Genomic DNA, 16651 nt, shown 5'->3' on the forward strand with positions numbered 1-16651 from the left:
GATATCAGGTGGTTAGAGCGTGGTTATGACACCAAGGTCAAAGGTTCAGATCCCTGTACCAGCCAACTGCCAAAATATATATATACATATATAATAAGGTATGACAACAGCTAAAGTGAGGGGCTGTGGGTCAAGGCTCTATTAGTCCCTTCCTTTGCTGCACTCTTTGGCTGCACCCTGTTACTCTATGGTTACAATCCAGGCCTCAGAAAATGTTGCAGATGAACCTCACTGGCAGGCTGAGAGAACCACTTCCTCCATTTGGGTGCCTCCAGACAGCCCTAGAACTCAAACTCAGATTGCTTATGTGGGAACTCTTATCATAACACCAGTTAGGATACTCTTTCAATCACATAATTTTACTGAAAATATAACCAAGTGAAATATTTTTTTCATTTGATATTAGCCATGTGACATTTAACCTCTGAGAACCACATCTGCAGGATCACATCACACTATCTTCTGTCAGCATTTGCTTTTTCACGGGAATAAATGAAACTACTTTTGACTTGGGTCTATTTTAAAGTCTATTTGGCTTTATATATGCAAAAATCCACATTTTAGACAATGTCCCAAAAGGGACTGCAATACAGACAATATCCAGACTGCGTATGTTGTTGCTTTGATCTGTTCTTAGTTTTAAATGTAAAGTTTGACAAAAAGCAAAACTACCTAAACTCTTTCAGGGTAACCATAATTGGTTAAGATAGAAAATTTTAATTCCTAGTATAAAGATTTTACTTCCACCCTGACCTTTTTAAGTGGCATAATAGCAAATTATTTTTGTCTGCCCAAAAAGGTAAATTTAAAGATATAACCTACTTCACCTTGCTTTTACTAATAACGTTTGATAAAATTTTCATTGATTGTTTTGTGCTTAAACTTGTGAAATATGGCCTAGATCATAGTATTATTAGGTGAATTTGCAATTGGTTAGACTACCTTCATCAAAGAACAGTTCTCTATTGCAGGACCACAGGCCTCTGTCTTTGGACTTAGTTTGTTTAGTATTTATCTTAAAAACACAAATACCAGACTTGTAAATCACAAAGCCCACATTTTCACTTATGCTAGACATTAGGCTCCAGATTCAAAATTATTTCAACAAGTTGATGAAATATAGCAGAGATAAATGTAATCTACCAACATTTGAGTTTTTAAAGCTAATCATACAGTGGTGTAGTATCCTGGATTGGATCCTGGAAGAGAAAAAGGCCATTAATAGAAGAATTGGTGAAATCTGAATTAAGTCTAACAGTAGCATACCAATTTACTAGTTTTGACAAATGTACTGTTAATGTAAGATGGTAACATTAGGGGAAGAAAACTAGATGAGGGGTGTAAGGGAACTGCTTATCCTGTCTTTGCAACTTTTCTGTAAATCTAAAGTTATTCCAAAACAACGTTTATTCGAAAGGAAAACCATACAAATATAAAGAACATCTTCCTACAAAACAAGTTGCGTGAAAAAATCAGGTGACACTTGTTGACCGTAATTCAGAAGTACAATGGAGTTGCTTAAAGCAACTGATCTTCCAAACAACTAATAACAAAAGCTACTTTTTGGCTGCTTACAATAGGCCAGATACTGGGCTAAGGACTCTATTAATCATTTCATCCTCACAACAGTATTACACCGTTAGATAAATGATCAGAGACAGCTTTTTCCCACTCATATCACTCTGATCTAGTCCAATGGCATCAATTTAAGAAACTGAAGCCTAAAGATGACTTACCTCTTGGATCACATTAAGAGAACAGTCTTCTAGGCAGCCACAGCTAAAAATATATTTAATTTTGGTAGAAAAGCTTTAAAAGCTATAAACTGTCAAGAAAGGAGTACAGCATGGGAAGAACCTAGAAGCCACATGACCTAAGATTGTAACAAACAGTTGTAGGAACTGAAAGTGTTTAGCTCAGATGTAACTCAGGGATATTAAGTGGTGTCTTCAAGAAAATTAGTGACTCTTGTAGAAAAGAGAATGAAGTCACTTTATACTAGAGAATAGCCTAGATATAATGACTGCAAGTTACCAACAGGCAAATTTGGGTAAATATTGAAAAAACAAATGTATCCAGCAGTAAGATGACTTAGAAGCTCCCAAACTTGACCTCTCTCCATGCGTCAGGAAGCTGTAATATGGGTATACCTGCGCTCTACAAAGGTTGTTGTGAGGATTCAACGTATGACATACACATTGAGGTAATCACGCCAATTTCAATGAATATATTCACAGTTGATTTGAATAGGTTAGATAAAATTACTTTTAAATTTTCTTGTAACTCAGATTTCTTACTCTGTGTGATTGCCATGAGGGCAAGTTAAGCCTCATATACTGAGATGTCTAAAATGTAATACAATGTTTTCATATTCTCCAATAACTCCTACTTATCCCTTCAGGTCTCAGCTATTCCTGACAAATACCTTCTCTGCCCAATCTAAATTATGTCTTTTACTCTTCTTCATAGTATCTTTTTTTTCCTTCATGGCATCACAACTCAGAACTATCTACTTGTATTTATTCAGTATCTATCTCCCCCACTAACTATAAACTCAAAGGGCAAAACCTGTGTCTATTTTGTTCACAGCTCTATCCCCAATGCCTAGAATAATGCCTGGCACACAGCAAGCACAATATCTTTTAAACAAACTAATTCACTGTCTTACATAATACCAGGGTAACACTCATTTAACCTATTTTCTTCCTTAAAAAAATTAATCTCTTAATTACTAAATAGTTCAATCACTTTGGAAAAGTTTGGCAGTTTATAAAGTATACACTTGCCACATGACACAGCAATCCCATTCCTAGACATTTATACAAGTGAAAACATGCTTCATATAAGCCTACATATATATGGTTATAGCAGCTTTATTCATAATTGCTGAAAACTGGAAACCCAATGTCCCTCAGCTGGGAAAGAATACATGGACTGTCTTACATTCACGAAAAAATAAACACATTATTGATATATGCAAAATGGATGAATCTCAAATGCATCATGCTAAGTGAAAGAGGCCAGACTTAAAAGGCTATTAAGGTCCAGGAACGACTCTTACAAAAACAAAATTATAAGCCTAGAAAATAGATCAGCGGTTACCAAGGGCTAGGAGTAGAGGAGAGGGGTTGACTACAATGGGGCAACGGGTAATGTTGGGGGATGACAACTACTCTCTATTTTGTGATGAACTGTATGTTTGTCAAAACTTGCAAAGTACATACCTTAAAAGATGAATTTTAGTTTATGTAAATACCTTAATTTAAAAAATGGGAGGTTGGAGAGCGCTCAGTTGGCTAGTGGGGTGTTATTACACCAAGGTCAAGGATTTGAATCCCATACTGGCCAGCTGCCCCCCCCCCAATAAATTTAAAATGAGCAAGACTTGTAAATCTCTTGCTTGAAGTATTCTTAATCTAAGTTACTGCAACCTTAACCTAACATTATCTTTGTTGTCATGGTCTATTTCCCAGAGGCAAGCCGAACTCCAAATTCTTAGATCTATGGCCCTTCTAAGAGCAGTCCAAGGTAAATAGCATTTCCTTCTATACTTTTCACTTCACATACTTGTTTTTTGGGGGTGAGGCAGCTGGCTGGTAGGAATGCTTCACATTGTGTTATGACATCACACTCTAACCCAGGGAGCTAACCAACTAGCCTCCCAGCACTGTGTCTTGAGCTGCAAATAATCACATCAGAGCAAAGGATAAACATCACGTTCTATAAATGGAGTCACTAAAACCTTAAGTTTGAAATGTAATCACTGACCAATGCTAAAATTATGGTCTATTAAAGTTGTCAACATTCTTTGAAGAAAGCAATGACACCAAATTGATGGTAGTTCAGAACAAACTGTGTTCCACTAGAATACCGAGTTTCTGAGTCATAGCTGAGGCCTGATGCATCTGAGATTTGGGAGGTAAATATCAAATATTCCTACTACTGTGGGAAAAGTAGGGGCCTAATACTGACTTCTGACATGGCCCAAAACCAGTAATTTTGGATTTCCTATTCTGGGAATAGGATGAGCAATGAGAAAAAACAAAAGCTAACCACATCTCTTTTTGGGGGGGAGGGCAGCTGGCCAGTAAGGGGATCCATATTATTATAACACCATGCTCTAACCAACCGAGCTAACTGGCCAGCCCCTCCTTTCATATTCTGAAATTACAACAGAATTCCTAGCAGCAGATTTTAACAAGTCCACATCTGGGGTTACTTATAACCATAACATATAGCCAGACAACCTAAAGTCAAGCACTAGTTTGAGGTATTAAGTTTTTCACCTTTGAAAACCATTCAAAAATATCTTGCTTTTAATAAATTCAAACAATAATTACTGTAGAGAAAATACTATTTCATCCGTTTAAAATTTCACCCATTGTCTTAAGCTCATTTGTAATGACTTACCAGTAGGTGGTGCTCAAAACAGACAACTGTTTGAAGCATCCATGTACTGGGCTTCATAAATGAATCTCAGTATACAATTAACCTCAAGGTTTCTGGGACTCTACTGGTGGTAGCAATGTTCCAGTTAAAACCTAATTCTTTGAGGGTAAGTGATAAATCCTACAGGTTTGTCAATCTTCCATTTTCAGCTATCCTCTATTATCCAGCTATGAAGGACTTTACCTACCTTTTCTTTTACAATCTGAAGGACTTTACCTACCTTTTCTTTTATAATCAAGTAGATAGGCAGTACTCTGAACATGGGGCCAAGTTAACTCATGAAACTGAGGACAAAACTTTTAGTCATTCAGTTTACAGCCCCCATCAATGTCAGCAGGAAAGCATTTTACCCAGATATAAGCTTAAATTAGGTAGATAACAATTCAACTATAATTTGAGTTTTATCTATGGCCACTTTACATCAATGGGGTACTTTTTGAATTTTGGCCAAGATATTCCATGTTGCTAGTGGCTATAAAGCCTTGTCTCTTGAACCCCCTTAAACTCTGCTTAGCATAAATTTGCCTTGTCGAACACATATCTTATGTCATTTTGCCAAAATGTTTTCAAATGCACAAGTGTTAAGATTCACTTAACTGGCCAAAACCAGGTACTTTAATAGACTGGTTTCCTTAGTTGTCAAAAAGACCCACTACCTGTTAAGCCTATGATCACCATTCATTGCTAGTGATCAACCAGCACCTCAAGTTCTGCCAGACAACTGACAAGATACCAATTATCTCAGCAGTAATTAATCTTGTCCACTTTGCCAATTTTTAGCTACCAAATTATGACCGTTAATGTTTTAAGTACTACTTTTCTATTACTGCCTTGTTCCCAGAAACTTTTGGATAGCACTTAGTGGAACTTTCAAAATGGGTTCTTCCCCTCACTTAGGCTTTAATATTTACCACTGTACTTCAAACTTTGTGTTTACATCTCTAGTTCGGCAATGTTAACTTTTCACGTAATCTTACACTTTAGATTTAATGCCTTTTCAAATTAGGTTTCTATTTCTCATGACAGTAAACACACTCAGCTTCCACTATTATTTTTCCTAGAAGCGGGGTACTACCCAACACTCTATAAACCTCACATTTAAGGCTCAACTGCTACAATGTTTGCAATAATGAAAAATGCACATTCCAAAAATTAGAAAACTGAAATTTGAAATTCTACTCTACTGATGTTAACTACACACAAGATTTTGTACTATGTGGCCTTTGGCTTTACTAAAGTAAATCACATGTAAACAAAATTGCTTCTGTCCTAACCAAGCGTTGCAACCAACACAGCACTCATACTTTTACACTAAGACCTTGAAAGATTCTGCTCCCTTTGAAACAGGTGGGAAAAAACTCAGTTCCCATGCAAAATATCTCACACGATAGATGAGAAACTGTTATGTCCTTTGCCTAAGCATTTCTATTGAAGTTCCAGGGCTGACCAAAAGAAGACACAGGTTTCTCATTAAACTCTGTTTTAATGGGTCTCAAAATTCTGTGACAGATTTTTGGTCAAGTTGTTTCCATTAAAAAGTACTGATTTTTTAAAAACTAATAACTTAAAACTGCCACACACACACAAAAAAAATGGTCCACAAAACATTCTCCTTTCCTTCTGAAGGTTTTACGATGCATTGTTATCATTAACCAGTCTTTTACTATTAAACTTAAATGGCCAATTGTGATAAACAGTTCTGAGACCGTTCTTCCACCACTGATTAAGACTGGGGTGGCAGGTATTAGGGATAATATTCATTTAGCCTTCTGAGCTTTCTGGGCAGACTTGGTGACCTTGCCAGCTCCAGCAGCCTTCTTGTCCACTGCTTTGATGACACCCACAGCAACTGTCTGTCTCATATCACGAACAGCAAAACGACCTATTAAAACAAATTGTATTTCCGTGAGAAACACTTTTCACAGCAGCAATTTTCCACCTTTAGCACAACTTCTACATACATAGTAAACAATCATACTTACCCAGAGGAGGATAGTCAGAGAAGCTTTCAACACACATGGGCTTGCCAGGAACCATATCAACGATGGCAGCATCACCAGATTTCAAGAATTTAGGGCCATCTTCCAGCTTCTTACCAGAACGCCGATCGATCTTTTCCTTCAGCTCAGCAAACTTGCAAGCAATGTGAGCTGTGTGACAATCCAGTACAGGGGCATAACCAGCACTGATTTGGCCTGGATGATTCAGGATAATCACCTTTGAAATAAAGATTTGCATTTAGTAATTCTTAATGACTTTAAGTTGTGCAACAAGTTAACATGTGACTTATTTAAATTGTTACCTGAGCAGTGAAGCCAGCTGCTTCCATTGGTGGGTCATTTTTGCTGTCACCAGCAACATTGCCGCGACGAACATCTTTGACAGACACATTCTTAACATTGAAGCCCACATTGTCTCCAGGAAGAGCTTCACTCAAAGCTTCATGGTGCATTTCAACAGACTTTACTTCAGTTGTAACGTTAACTGGAGCAAAGGTGACCACCATGCCAGGTTTGAGAACACCAGTCTCTACTCGGCCCACAGGGACAGTACCAATACCTAAAATATTTACAACATAGTATCAAATGCCTTATGAACATAGAAATATATGTCTACACAAAATTAAATCCCACCCTCACAGCATATTAATGTCCAACTTACCACCAATTTTGTAGACATCCTGGAGGGGCAGACGCAAGGGTTTGTCAGTTGGACGAGTTGGTGGCAAGATGCAATCCAGAGCTTCAAGCAGTGTAGTTCCACTGGCATTGCCATCTTTACGGGTGACTTTCCATCCTTTAAACCAAGGCATCTGAAACACAAACATTGCCAATCACCGTTAGATCAAATCACCACTTTCACAGCTTTGCGACTGTCTTGAAAGTCACTTACATTAGCGCTTGGCTCCAGCATGTTGTCACCATTCCAACCAGAAATTGGCACAAATGCTACTGTGTCAGGGTTGTAGCCAATTTTCTTAATGTAGGTGCTGACTTCCTTAACAATTTCCTCATATCTCTTTTGGCTGTAGGGTGGCTCAGTAGAATCCATTTTGTTAACACCGACAATCAGTTGTTTCACACCCAGTGTGTAAGCCAGAAGAGCATGCTCACGGGTCTGCCCATTCTTGGAAATACCAGCTTCAAACTCACCAACACCAGCAGCAACAATCAGGACAGCACAGTCAGCCTTTGAAAGAAAACAAGGACATACCCTGTTAAACAAAAGCTCTTCAAAAAACAAACCCACCACTTTACCAGCGTAGAAAAGACTCACAAACCTGTGATGTGCCTGTAATCATGTTTTTGATAAAGTCTCTGTGTCCTGGGGCATCGATAATAGTCACGTAATATTTGCTGGTCTCAAATTTCCACAGGGAGATATCAATGGTGATACCACGCTCACGTTCAGCTTTCAGTTTATCCAAGACCCAGGCATACTTGAAGGAGCCCTTTCCCATCTGTAAAGTTTTAAGAGTGGTTACCTAATCACTCTGAAATGATCAAACCCCAGCCTGAAATTACTTGGCAGAAACAGTTAACTGTACTTTACAAATGCTAGACGTAAGTTGCTTTACAGCATCAATATACTTGAAGCTAAACTATTAACACTGTAATCTAGCTTTTGGAAAATTCACCACCACTTCACGTTTTTGCTAGCCAACTACTTTAGTGCTCTTGTCCATACCTCAGCAGCCTCCTTCTCAAACTTTTCAATAGTTCTTTTGTCGATCCCACCACATTTGTAGATCAGATGGCCAGTAGTAGTGGACTTGCCCGAATCTACGTGTCCAATGACGACGATGTTAATATGAGTCTTTTCCTTTCCCATTTTGGCTTTGACTTAGCGGTGGTTTTCACAACACCTAAAATGGAAGGGGGGAAAAAAACCCTTTGAACCAGTCCGAGAGGCTTGAAAACAAGCCATGACCCAAACTCAAAGGGCAAATTCCAAGGAGAATTAATTACATCCAATGCCAAGCTGACCTAACTCTTCAGTCTCCACCCACCAAGTGTGGGGAAACTCCGCCGCGTAAAATCCCTTCCCAAGGAAGCCATATTCAAAAAGCTGAGACGTAATCAAGGTGCCCAGACGGTGCCCGGTACACCGTGGGGTCACAGGAAGCGGCGGCCGAGGAGGGAAAGGCCCTTTTCCTTTGTGCGGGTGACTCACCCGCCCGCTCTCCCGGGCCGCCGCGTCCTCCATTTTGAGCTCCTTGCAGCAGGGCAGGGGAGCGGCCATCTTTCCGCGCACGCAACTGGTGCCGAGCGGGCCGGCCTCGCCGCCGGGATGGGGCGGCGCAGGCTGCGCTGGGCACCGGAGCCGCCCGGGCCGCTCCACGACTCTCCACCCGTCCGCCTGGGTGGCCCCGGCTCGCGGGCCCTACCCTCGCCTCGCCGAGGCCGCGCCAGACATGTGCGCTGGGACGGAAAGGCCCCGCCACCGCCCTCCGCGCCTCGCGGGGCCCCCCCAACCCCAAGAACCGGACGAAGAGAGCATGGAGCTCCTGCCCGACATCGGCAGGAGTATCTCAACGTAAAAAAGTCGAAACTGTTCTTTTAAAAATTCAAACGGCCCGAGGCTCTAAACGGGGATAGCGGAACAGTCGCGAAGGTGCGACCGGACTCGCACGCGGCGGCCACGGCGCCCAAGGTGGGCCTCAACTCAAGCACGAGGCGCTGTGGCTCCTGAAAATAGCTCAAGGCCTCTAACTCTCCCACCTCCTCATCTCCCTAAATTCAGGGTTAAGAGCCTCACGAAGCTGCCCCAGTACCACTGCCATAGAGAAAGCACGCGAGGGCCCCAGCCCGCTCACGGAGGCCAGGCCCGCGGAAGCCACACCCAACACTCACCTGTATTCTGGCGGCAAACCCGTTGCGAAAAAGGACGTTCGGCGCTACTGCTGCACTTATATATGGTTCTCCCCCACCCTCGGGGAAAAGGGCGGAGCCAGTACACGACACCACTTTCCCAGTTTACCCCGCGCCACCTCCACCCGGCACCGGTTCAATTGCCGTCCCCTCCCCCCCACTTCTCGGGGACTGTGGGCGATGTGCGTTCAGCCCTCGGAAGGGCACACAACGCCTCGCGCATGCTCCTCTCGACCCCGACGATGACGAGAGCGAGTGGGTGGGGGGGGTGGGGATGCAGCGATCTCGGTTTTATGTTAGTGGAAGTTTAACGACGGTCCCTGGGATTCCCTAAGACAGAGGCGAGTCCTCCTTTTGTATGAATTACTCTCAGCTTCAGCCATGGGGGTGGGGCGGTGAGGACGTCCAGAATCTTCCCTGTACCATTCCTGGCCTGAGTGCAAAGGTCGTATCGAAACTGGGGTATCCCTTCACCCCACAATCCACCTCCCATCCTCAGCTTTGACATCTCGCTGTTCCGGGGCAAATTCCTAGAGCCTCTTCCTCTGCGGGTCGCAGTCTGATCTGGGGCTGGCTCCTCCCCCGCCTGTGCCTTCTGCGTCCCTCCCGTCTGGGGGAGGGGAGTATAAAGGCTGGGGACAACGAGGGGCTTGGGGCAAAGGGCCCGGGCAGGGGACGGCTTCACGGCCCTAGAATCCGTGAGTTCAGTTCGATGGCTGTGACTGCGACGAATCTGCTCCTGGGCTGGCCTCTTCATGAGCCAGCTGCTTTTATCAAAGCCCCAACACGTCACCCCCCTGTCGTACTCCAGATGTCAAGATTTTTCGGTTTAAGATAGACTCCAGTTCTATCGTTAGCTTTAGTTCTAATTCTACTTTGTTACGCTAAAAAGATCCTGAGTGTGTGTGTGTGTACCCTTGTGATACATTTTTTAAAAGTGTACAGTCATTTAATTGCAAACATGAGAAACTTAAAAAGAATTTTTCAAATTCAGTTTTTCCACATGATCTCATATACAGACTAAGATCTACAGCATCAACAAGCTTATCCACCCAGTTTCCTATCCCCAACACTTGCTGTGAAATCACTGCTTCTATTTAAACAAATGCCTTCATTTTTTTTTTTTTTTTTCTTTGCCTATTGATTGCTACTGCATGTTAGCATAAATCTAGGGCAAAACTGTATGAGACTTGGCCTTTTTGGATGGCTATCAAGGCAGGCCCTGGGAAACGCTCCTCTGAGGAAAGAACAACATTTATTTCTAATAAGCTAAGAACTGGATCATTATGTATCTTCTTCCAGGTGTAGAACATCACTCCCCAACTTCTCCAACCGACCTATTTGAGAACCTACTACGTGTCCCTGTGCTAAGCAAAGCACTTTGAAATGTGCAAAAGAAATGTTTCTTTCTGGAGAGGAACCCACAATCAAATTGGAAGAAGAAAACTAATAAAAAACAATTTGGAAGCAATTAAAGGCAAACTTGTATGGTGCTTATTTGCTTTCTGTTTCATTTTGGAATATAGTTCTTCTAGTCCTACCTTTCAATTACTTTGTTTCACAGTCTACTTTTTTTTTTTTTTTCTTTTTAAGTGAAAGAAGTCTTCTGGAATAACCTTCCTATATCTTACATACATACAGGAGTATGACTTTCTAAAAATCAGGTTTCTCTATTCCTTCATTAGGAGATTTCTAGCCTGCTGGTTTTCATTTGAGATAGTTGTAATAAAAGACTCTAGGCCAAATAAATTTTCCCTAGAAATATATGTAACTAATCTTTCTCTATCCACAAAAGCCTTTTCTATAATGTCCATATTTGTTGCTTCTCACCTTTCACAAATTTTTTTCACACTGAATTTTCCTAGCGCCCTTAGCCAATCATATACATGTGGAATAAAATTACCTTGATACCCTAGTCTCTGTTTGTAATAAGAGAAAGATGTGAGAAGCCCATCTTTGAGTGAAAATCAACTAACAATAGAACAATGCAAATACTTCTACTCTTTTTTATTTCCTTGGAAATACTTATTAATGACTACTCTCTTTGGAACTAGATTCCCACAATCACAATATATTAGTATATCACAGTTATATTAATTGCACACTTATTTCAGATTATTATTAGGGTGCCCCACTAGGTTTATTTTCCACGCCTTCTTTAACAGTGTATACCTCAAATGGTATAGGTTTGTACATTGTTGGAGATAATACTAAGGCACATATTTTAACATGAATGATAAACTTTTGAGAATGTAAAGAAATGGTTATTTAGTGACACGAGGGAAGGAAGCAAAGATTAAAGGCTGAAAATTAAATACCTGAAAGTTTTACATGGAATCTAGAGTCATAGCTAACTCCTAATTTGATTACTGAAAATTAAAAATGAAAGTGAATATCGGTAAGAGGGAAAGTACCAAAGATAATTTTGGTGTAGTAAAAGTGAGAAAGGTGATGTCTGTGAAATATGAACAATTCACTGAAACGTGATATTGCAAATTTAAGTACTTTTATACTATCCTAAAATTGTAATAATTTGAGATATGTATGCTTTCAATTTAATTGTTTGAAAATATGGACATACTATAATTTAAGTAGTGATTTTTATAGAAGTGTGTGTGTATGTATTCAGCACCATGTTGTAATTATTACGTTTCCAGAAAACTTATAAAACCTACAGCTCCTGATTAAAATCTGGAGTAAACCTTTCCCTAGTACCTCAAACTTACTGCTTTGGATGGTGAAAAAATCCGATATTCTAACAAATAAATAAATAAACGCTCCAAAGGTGTTCCTGAAACACAAATAATGATAGCCACATTTTTCATTCAGCCCAGAGAGAAAGGAGAAATGAAAAACTATGACTCCAAAGCTATCTCAGAACACAGGCAAGTTTGTCCCAAGCCCCTGTGATTGCAAGTAAAAGTACACGCTTTATGAATACCTTACAGAGAATGTTTTTAAAAGTAGTGCCTAAGGAACGGCCAATTTACACGAGTCCGATTTACATCTAAGTAACCTACTGCACATCACCGTCTGGGTGCTCTTAAGGACTTTCTCCGGGGGAGGGGAGATCTCAATTCTCCTGCTTAAGAACCAATACCTTGGAGCCCACCGGTGCCATATGATCGTGAATTAGGAGTGGACACTGGCCACAAGCATTTTCTCGGGGACCAGCTCACATTTCTGGCCTCAGCCGGGGAAGGTGGTGGGCCGGGACGGGGATGCGGGTCCCGGGGAAGGCCCGCGGGGCTCGGGAGCACCCGACTTCCGAGGAGGGAGGCCGTCCGCGGTGCGCGGCCGTTCCGGGACTGCCGAGACTCTTCTGCGTCTGCTCCACGGGCCGCACGGCCGGCTCTCCCCAGCGCTCGGACACCTGTGGGCGGGCCGGAGCCCGCGGCGAACCGCGCGGACCCGCGGGCTCGGGCTCCGCAGCGCGAGGTCGCCGGGGCCCGCCCCCGACACGCCCCCATCTTGAGGTCACTTTCTTCCGTCCTCAGACTGCGGAAGGGAGGGCCCGGGACGAGGCAGAAAACCTCTCGTGGCGCCGGTGAGGGAAGCTTGTAGTCACCTTGGCCCATCTCTAAAAGACTGAAGCAAATGTTCTTAAAAAATCGCTTTTCTCCGGACTCTATATGTTTTGAACATAATCCTCATGCATTTCCCCCAACACTTTACAGCAGATACAGTCTGCTTTTTACTAACTTAAATATTAAAACGGTGACAGTAACATTGTTGAGACTTGTAAATGTGTTTTGGGGTCATACTCTAAGATCATATTTTGCTTAAGATTTTCCTTAAACTTGTCCATATCACTTAGAGTGGCAAAGTCAAAATACATTGTAAGTAAATATCGGTATGATCTCTTTTAGGAAGAAAAACAAGGATTTTAGTTATTTACGTAGTAAAAGTGTGAACAGTAATAGTTTTTTTGATACATATAATTGTGATTCACGAAGCATCTTTCACTCTGCTATTCATCCTAACTTAAAGCAGCTTTAAGTACGGTAATTAAGTTTTGCTGTGGCTTGCCGTGTTTTCATCTTTGCTTGTACCAATTGAAAATGATTTTTAAAAGGGTATTTTAAATTATGATTAAGCCAAGGAATTATTTAGACTGAGATCCAGATAAAATGGCACTTTAGTGTGCTAGGCACTGTTGCAGTGTTTAATGTAATATTACCACCCACGTTGTATAGATGGAGAAGCTATAGGCAACAGATGGCTTACACATAAAAAACAAATAGACACAGGCATTCTTTTTAAAATTTTATCCTTTTTTGCACAAAATGGTAAAATACAATATACCACCTTGCTTTTTTCACGTAATACGTCTTGACAATCTTTTCTTGTATGTTGGAGCCCAACAGAGAAAGATTGGAACCTGAGAACTGATCCTTACCCTTTGAAGCAGGTTTAGGCTGCCTGGTATAATGAAAATAGCCTGGCATTGGAGTGAGAAAATCAGAGATTCAGTCCTAACTCTCCTGCTTGCGGACCTTGAGACAGATGGCAGTTCTGAGTTTCTCAGGGTACCTGTAAATGAGTGTACCTGCTCAGTGTTCATATTTAGCACTTACGTCCGAATGTTAATATGCAACGACATGGGGGCGTTGTATTAACTAGGTAAGATAGTGTTTCTACAGGCGTTGTGGAGAATGACTGCCCTCAATTGGTATGCCTTGTGACACTAACTTGAGTCAGTAGAGAAAATAAACTCATTAGTATCTTTTTCATTGTAAACATTTTTTAACAAGTAATGCGTGAACATGGTAAAAAATTGTACAGAGGTTATACAGTGAAATGTTACTGTATATGTAACTTTCTTTAAACTGCTAAATGTTTTGGCAGTTTAAAGAAAGCCTGAAGAGTATGCCAGGAAGATGAAGGAAATTAACAATATTTCTACTACTTCTTTCATGATTCCAAATCCAGTGCTTAGCAGCATAGATGCTCTCTCATTTGATATGAAAGAAAGGAGTTTCTTCTCTTCCTGTTTTTTGTGAATCTATATTTTAGAGACAATCTCCATTTTCAGTATTTCTGTGTCTTCATAGGTAATGTAGTAGACAGAACACTGTATTAGGAGCTGGAGTCTATTCCCAGATCTTGCTTAAATCACCCTTGAGCTCATTTTCCCACCATAAAATAGTCTAACATCTATTTCATAGAACTGCGCCTAAGGATTAAATGAGATCATGTACTTGAAGATGCAAACCATTTTTACACATCACTGAACATTTTAAGAAGAAAATAATCAGTAGCTCTTTCAAAAAACAGGAAAACTGTTCAAAATATAAAGAAATTTTCTCCACCAATTGTCAACATTCATCCTAATAATGAGTACTATTTGGTTTATTTTGTTTAAGTATTAGAACAATAGATTCACCAATACATATAACACTGTGTGCGTTCTGTAAGTGGCAGGGACTTTCAAACTATGGCATTCAGTATGTGTTGGTAATTGTGCAGGACTTCAGTGTTCAGTCTTTATTCTTTATTGGTCCATCCATCAAACATTTATTGAGTATCTGCTGTGTGCCAGACACTTAGCTATGCACTAGAGAGACAAAAAGCAATCGATACTGGATGGTATATGTGGTAGAGCCCTGGAAAGGTAGAGGAGAGAAGACTAAGAGTAAACAGGTGACTCCAGGGGAGCAGGAGTGCTAGAACCAGGTAAGCCTAGGATGCTTTTGAGGGAGCCAGGTTGGGAGAGGGAATGAACACGACAGCAGGGAAAACTTCTCAGAGGAGAAAGTGTCTCACATAGGAATTGGGGGAGTCACCCAGTGGAAGGAAGACATGGAGATGGGTGCTTTGGGCAACTGCACTAGAAAAGAAAGTAGCAGGAAGAGCTTGCTCCTCTACAGACAGGAACAGAAAGCAAGATATATAGTTCATATCCAAGTCACGGCACTAAAAAAACCAAAGCAAGATATATCTGTCTGAGGTATTTGCTGAGACCCATGAGGAGCCTGTGAAGAACAGTGGGGCCCTGCAGACAGATGGGCCTCGGTCCAAGTCCCCATTGCCTACTTACTAAATGTGCAGTTCTGGGAAAGGTAGTTGGCCTCTTTAAACTTCAGCTCCCTTGTCTGTTAAAAGGGGGTAACAATATCTATCTACTCCATAAGACTGCTATAAAAATTAGATAATAAAAGTGTCTTAAGTGCTGAGCATGGTTTTTTGCACCAAGTTGAACAATAATTGGCAGGGAGTTTTCTGTTTGTTCCTTTTTGTTTTAACCCATTGTGTACATTGTATAGTGCTTTCAGAACAAGGCAGCTCTGAAGCCAAAATGTCTTCACTCAAATCCCTGTTGGCTCTACCATAACCCGCAATGAGATGTTTGGCAAGTGATTTAACCTCTCTAAGCCTCAGTTTTCAATCTATAAAGTGACGATAATAAGAAAGAATGTCTATACCATATGCTTGTGGTGAGAATTAAATGACACAGTCAATGTAATGTACTTAACCTAGTGCCTGGCATGTGGTAAGCGTTCAATAAATCTTAATTGTTGCTTGTTATTTTATTTTTTGTTTTATTTTTGAAATTCCTCATTCACTAGAATTTTGTTATTGAATGAAGTTCCTTTTAAGAAAATGCCATCATGAGCTTCCTGTGTTTAACATCTCTGCATTTTAGGTTTCCTCATTAATTTTCCTACCAGCTTCATTTTCAGTCTTAAGGATGCTGTCTTAGTTTATGTGGGCTGCTATAACAAAATGCCTTTAAGGAGGTAACTTACAAACAACAGAAATTTATTGCTCCCAGTTCTGGAGGCTGGAAAGTCCAAGATCAAGGTGCCCGCAAGTTCAGTGTCTGGTGAGGGCTTGCTCTCTACTTCAAAGATGACACCTACTAGTTATGTCCTCACATGGCAAAGGGTCAAGGGAGCTTTCTTGAGCCTCTTTTTTTTTTTTTTTAGTAAGGGCACTAAATCCCATTCATGAGGGCACAGTCCTCATGACTTAATCACTTCCCAAAGTCCCCACCTCTTAATACTATCACCTTGGGGCTATTAGATTCCAACTTATGAATTCAGACCATAGCAGATGCCATATTTTAAATAATTGTGAAATTAGAAATATTAAAGAAAATAGTTTTTGTTTATTTTGTTTTGTTTTTGGTGACTGGCCAGATGGGGAAGAAAACAGTCTTTTAAAACTAGGATTATTTAAAGATCAAAGGCAGCATAAACAGTCACCCCTAATTCTAAAATCCTGTCATGTCCTTGTACTTTCTAAGACTAAATGTGGGTTGGCCAGTTAGCTCAGTTGGTTAAAACATGGTGTTGTATCACTAAGGTCAAGGATTCGGATTCCCTTAC

The 16651-nt window shown here is 40.8% G+C and overlaps 1 protein-coding gene across 1 annotated transcript; it reads right to left on the reverse strand.

The window, feature by feature from the left end:
- Positions 1–2857: 2857 nt before the first annotated feature.
- On the reverse strand, positions 2858–8311 carry EEF1A1 (eukaryotic translation elongation factor 1 alpha 1). Its single transcript, XM_063096554.1, has 7 exons — positions 8137–8311; positions 7730–7909; positions 7342–7638; positions 7111–7261; positions 6752–7008; positions 6432–6666; positions 2858–6331 (listed from the first exon to the last, which is right to left on the reverse strand). Exons 1-7 carry the CDS (start codon positions 8278–8280, stop codon positions 6207–6209), a joined length of 1389 nt encoding a protein of 462 aa, XP_062952624.1. The 5' UTR covers positions 8281–8311; the 3' UTR covers positions 2858–6206.
- Between the last annotated feature and the right edge of the window lie 8340 nt (positions 8312–16651).

This window comes from Cynocephalus volans, chromosome 5 (assembly GCF_027409185.1).
Source record: "Cynocephalus volans isolate mCynVol1 chromosome 5, mCynVol1.pri, whole genome shotgun sequence".
Classification (NCBI taxonomy): domain Eukaryota; kingdom Metazoa; phylum Chordata; class Mammalia; order Dermoptera; family Cynocephalidae; genus Cynocephalus; species Cynocephalus volans.

Coding starts and splice junctions, on each gene's coding strand:
- EEF1A1 (XM_063096554.1), bottom strand. CDS start 8,280: ATGGGAAAGGAAAAGACTCATATTAACATCGTCGTCATTGGACACGTA. Junction 7,910..8,136: donor TTGAGAAGGAGGCTGCTGAG/GTATGGACAAGA, acceptor AAAACTTTACAG/ATGGGAAAGGGCTCCTTCAA. Junction 6,667..6,751: donor CAGCTGGCTTCACTGCTCAG/GTAACAATTTAA, acceptor TTTATTTCAAAG/GTGATTATCCTGAATCATCC.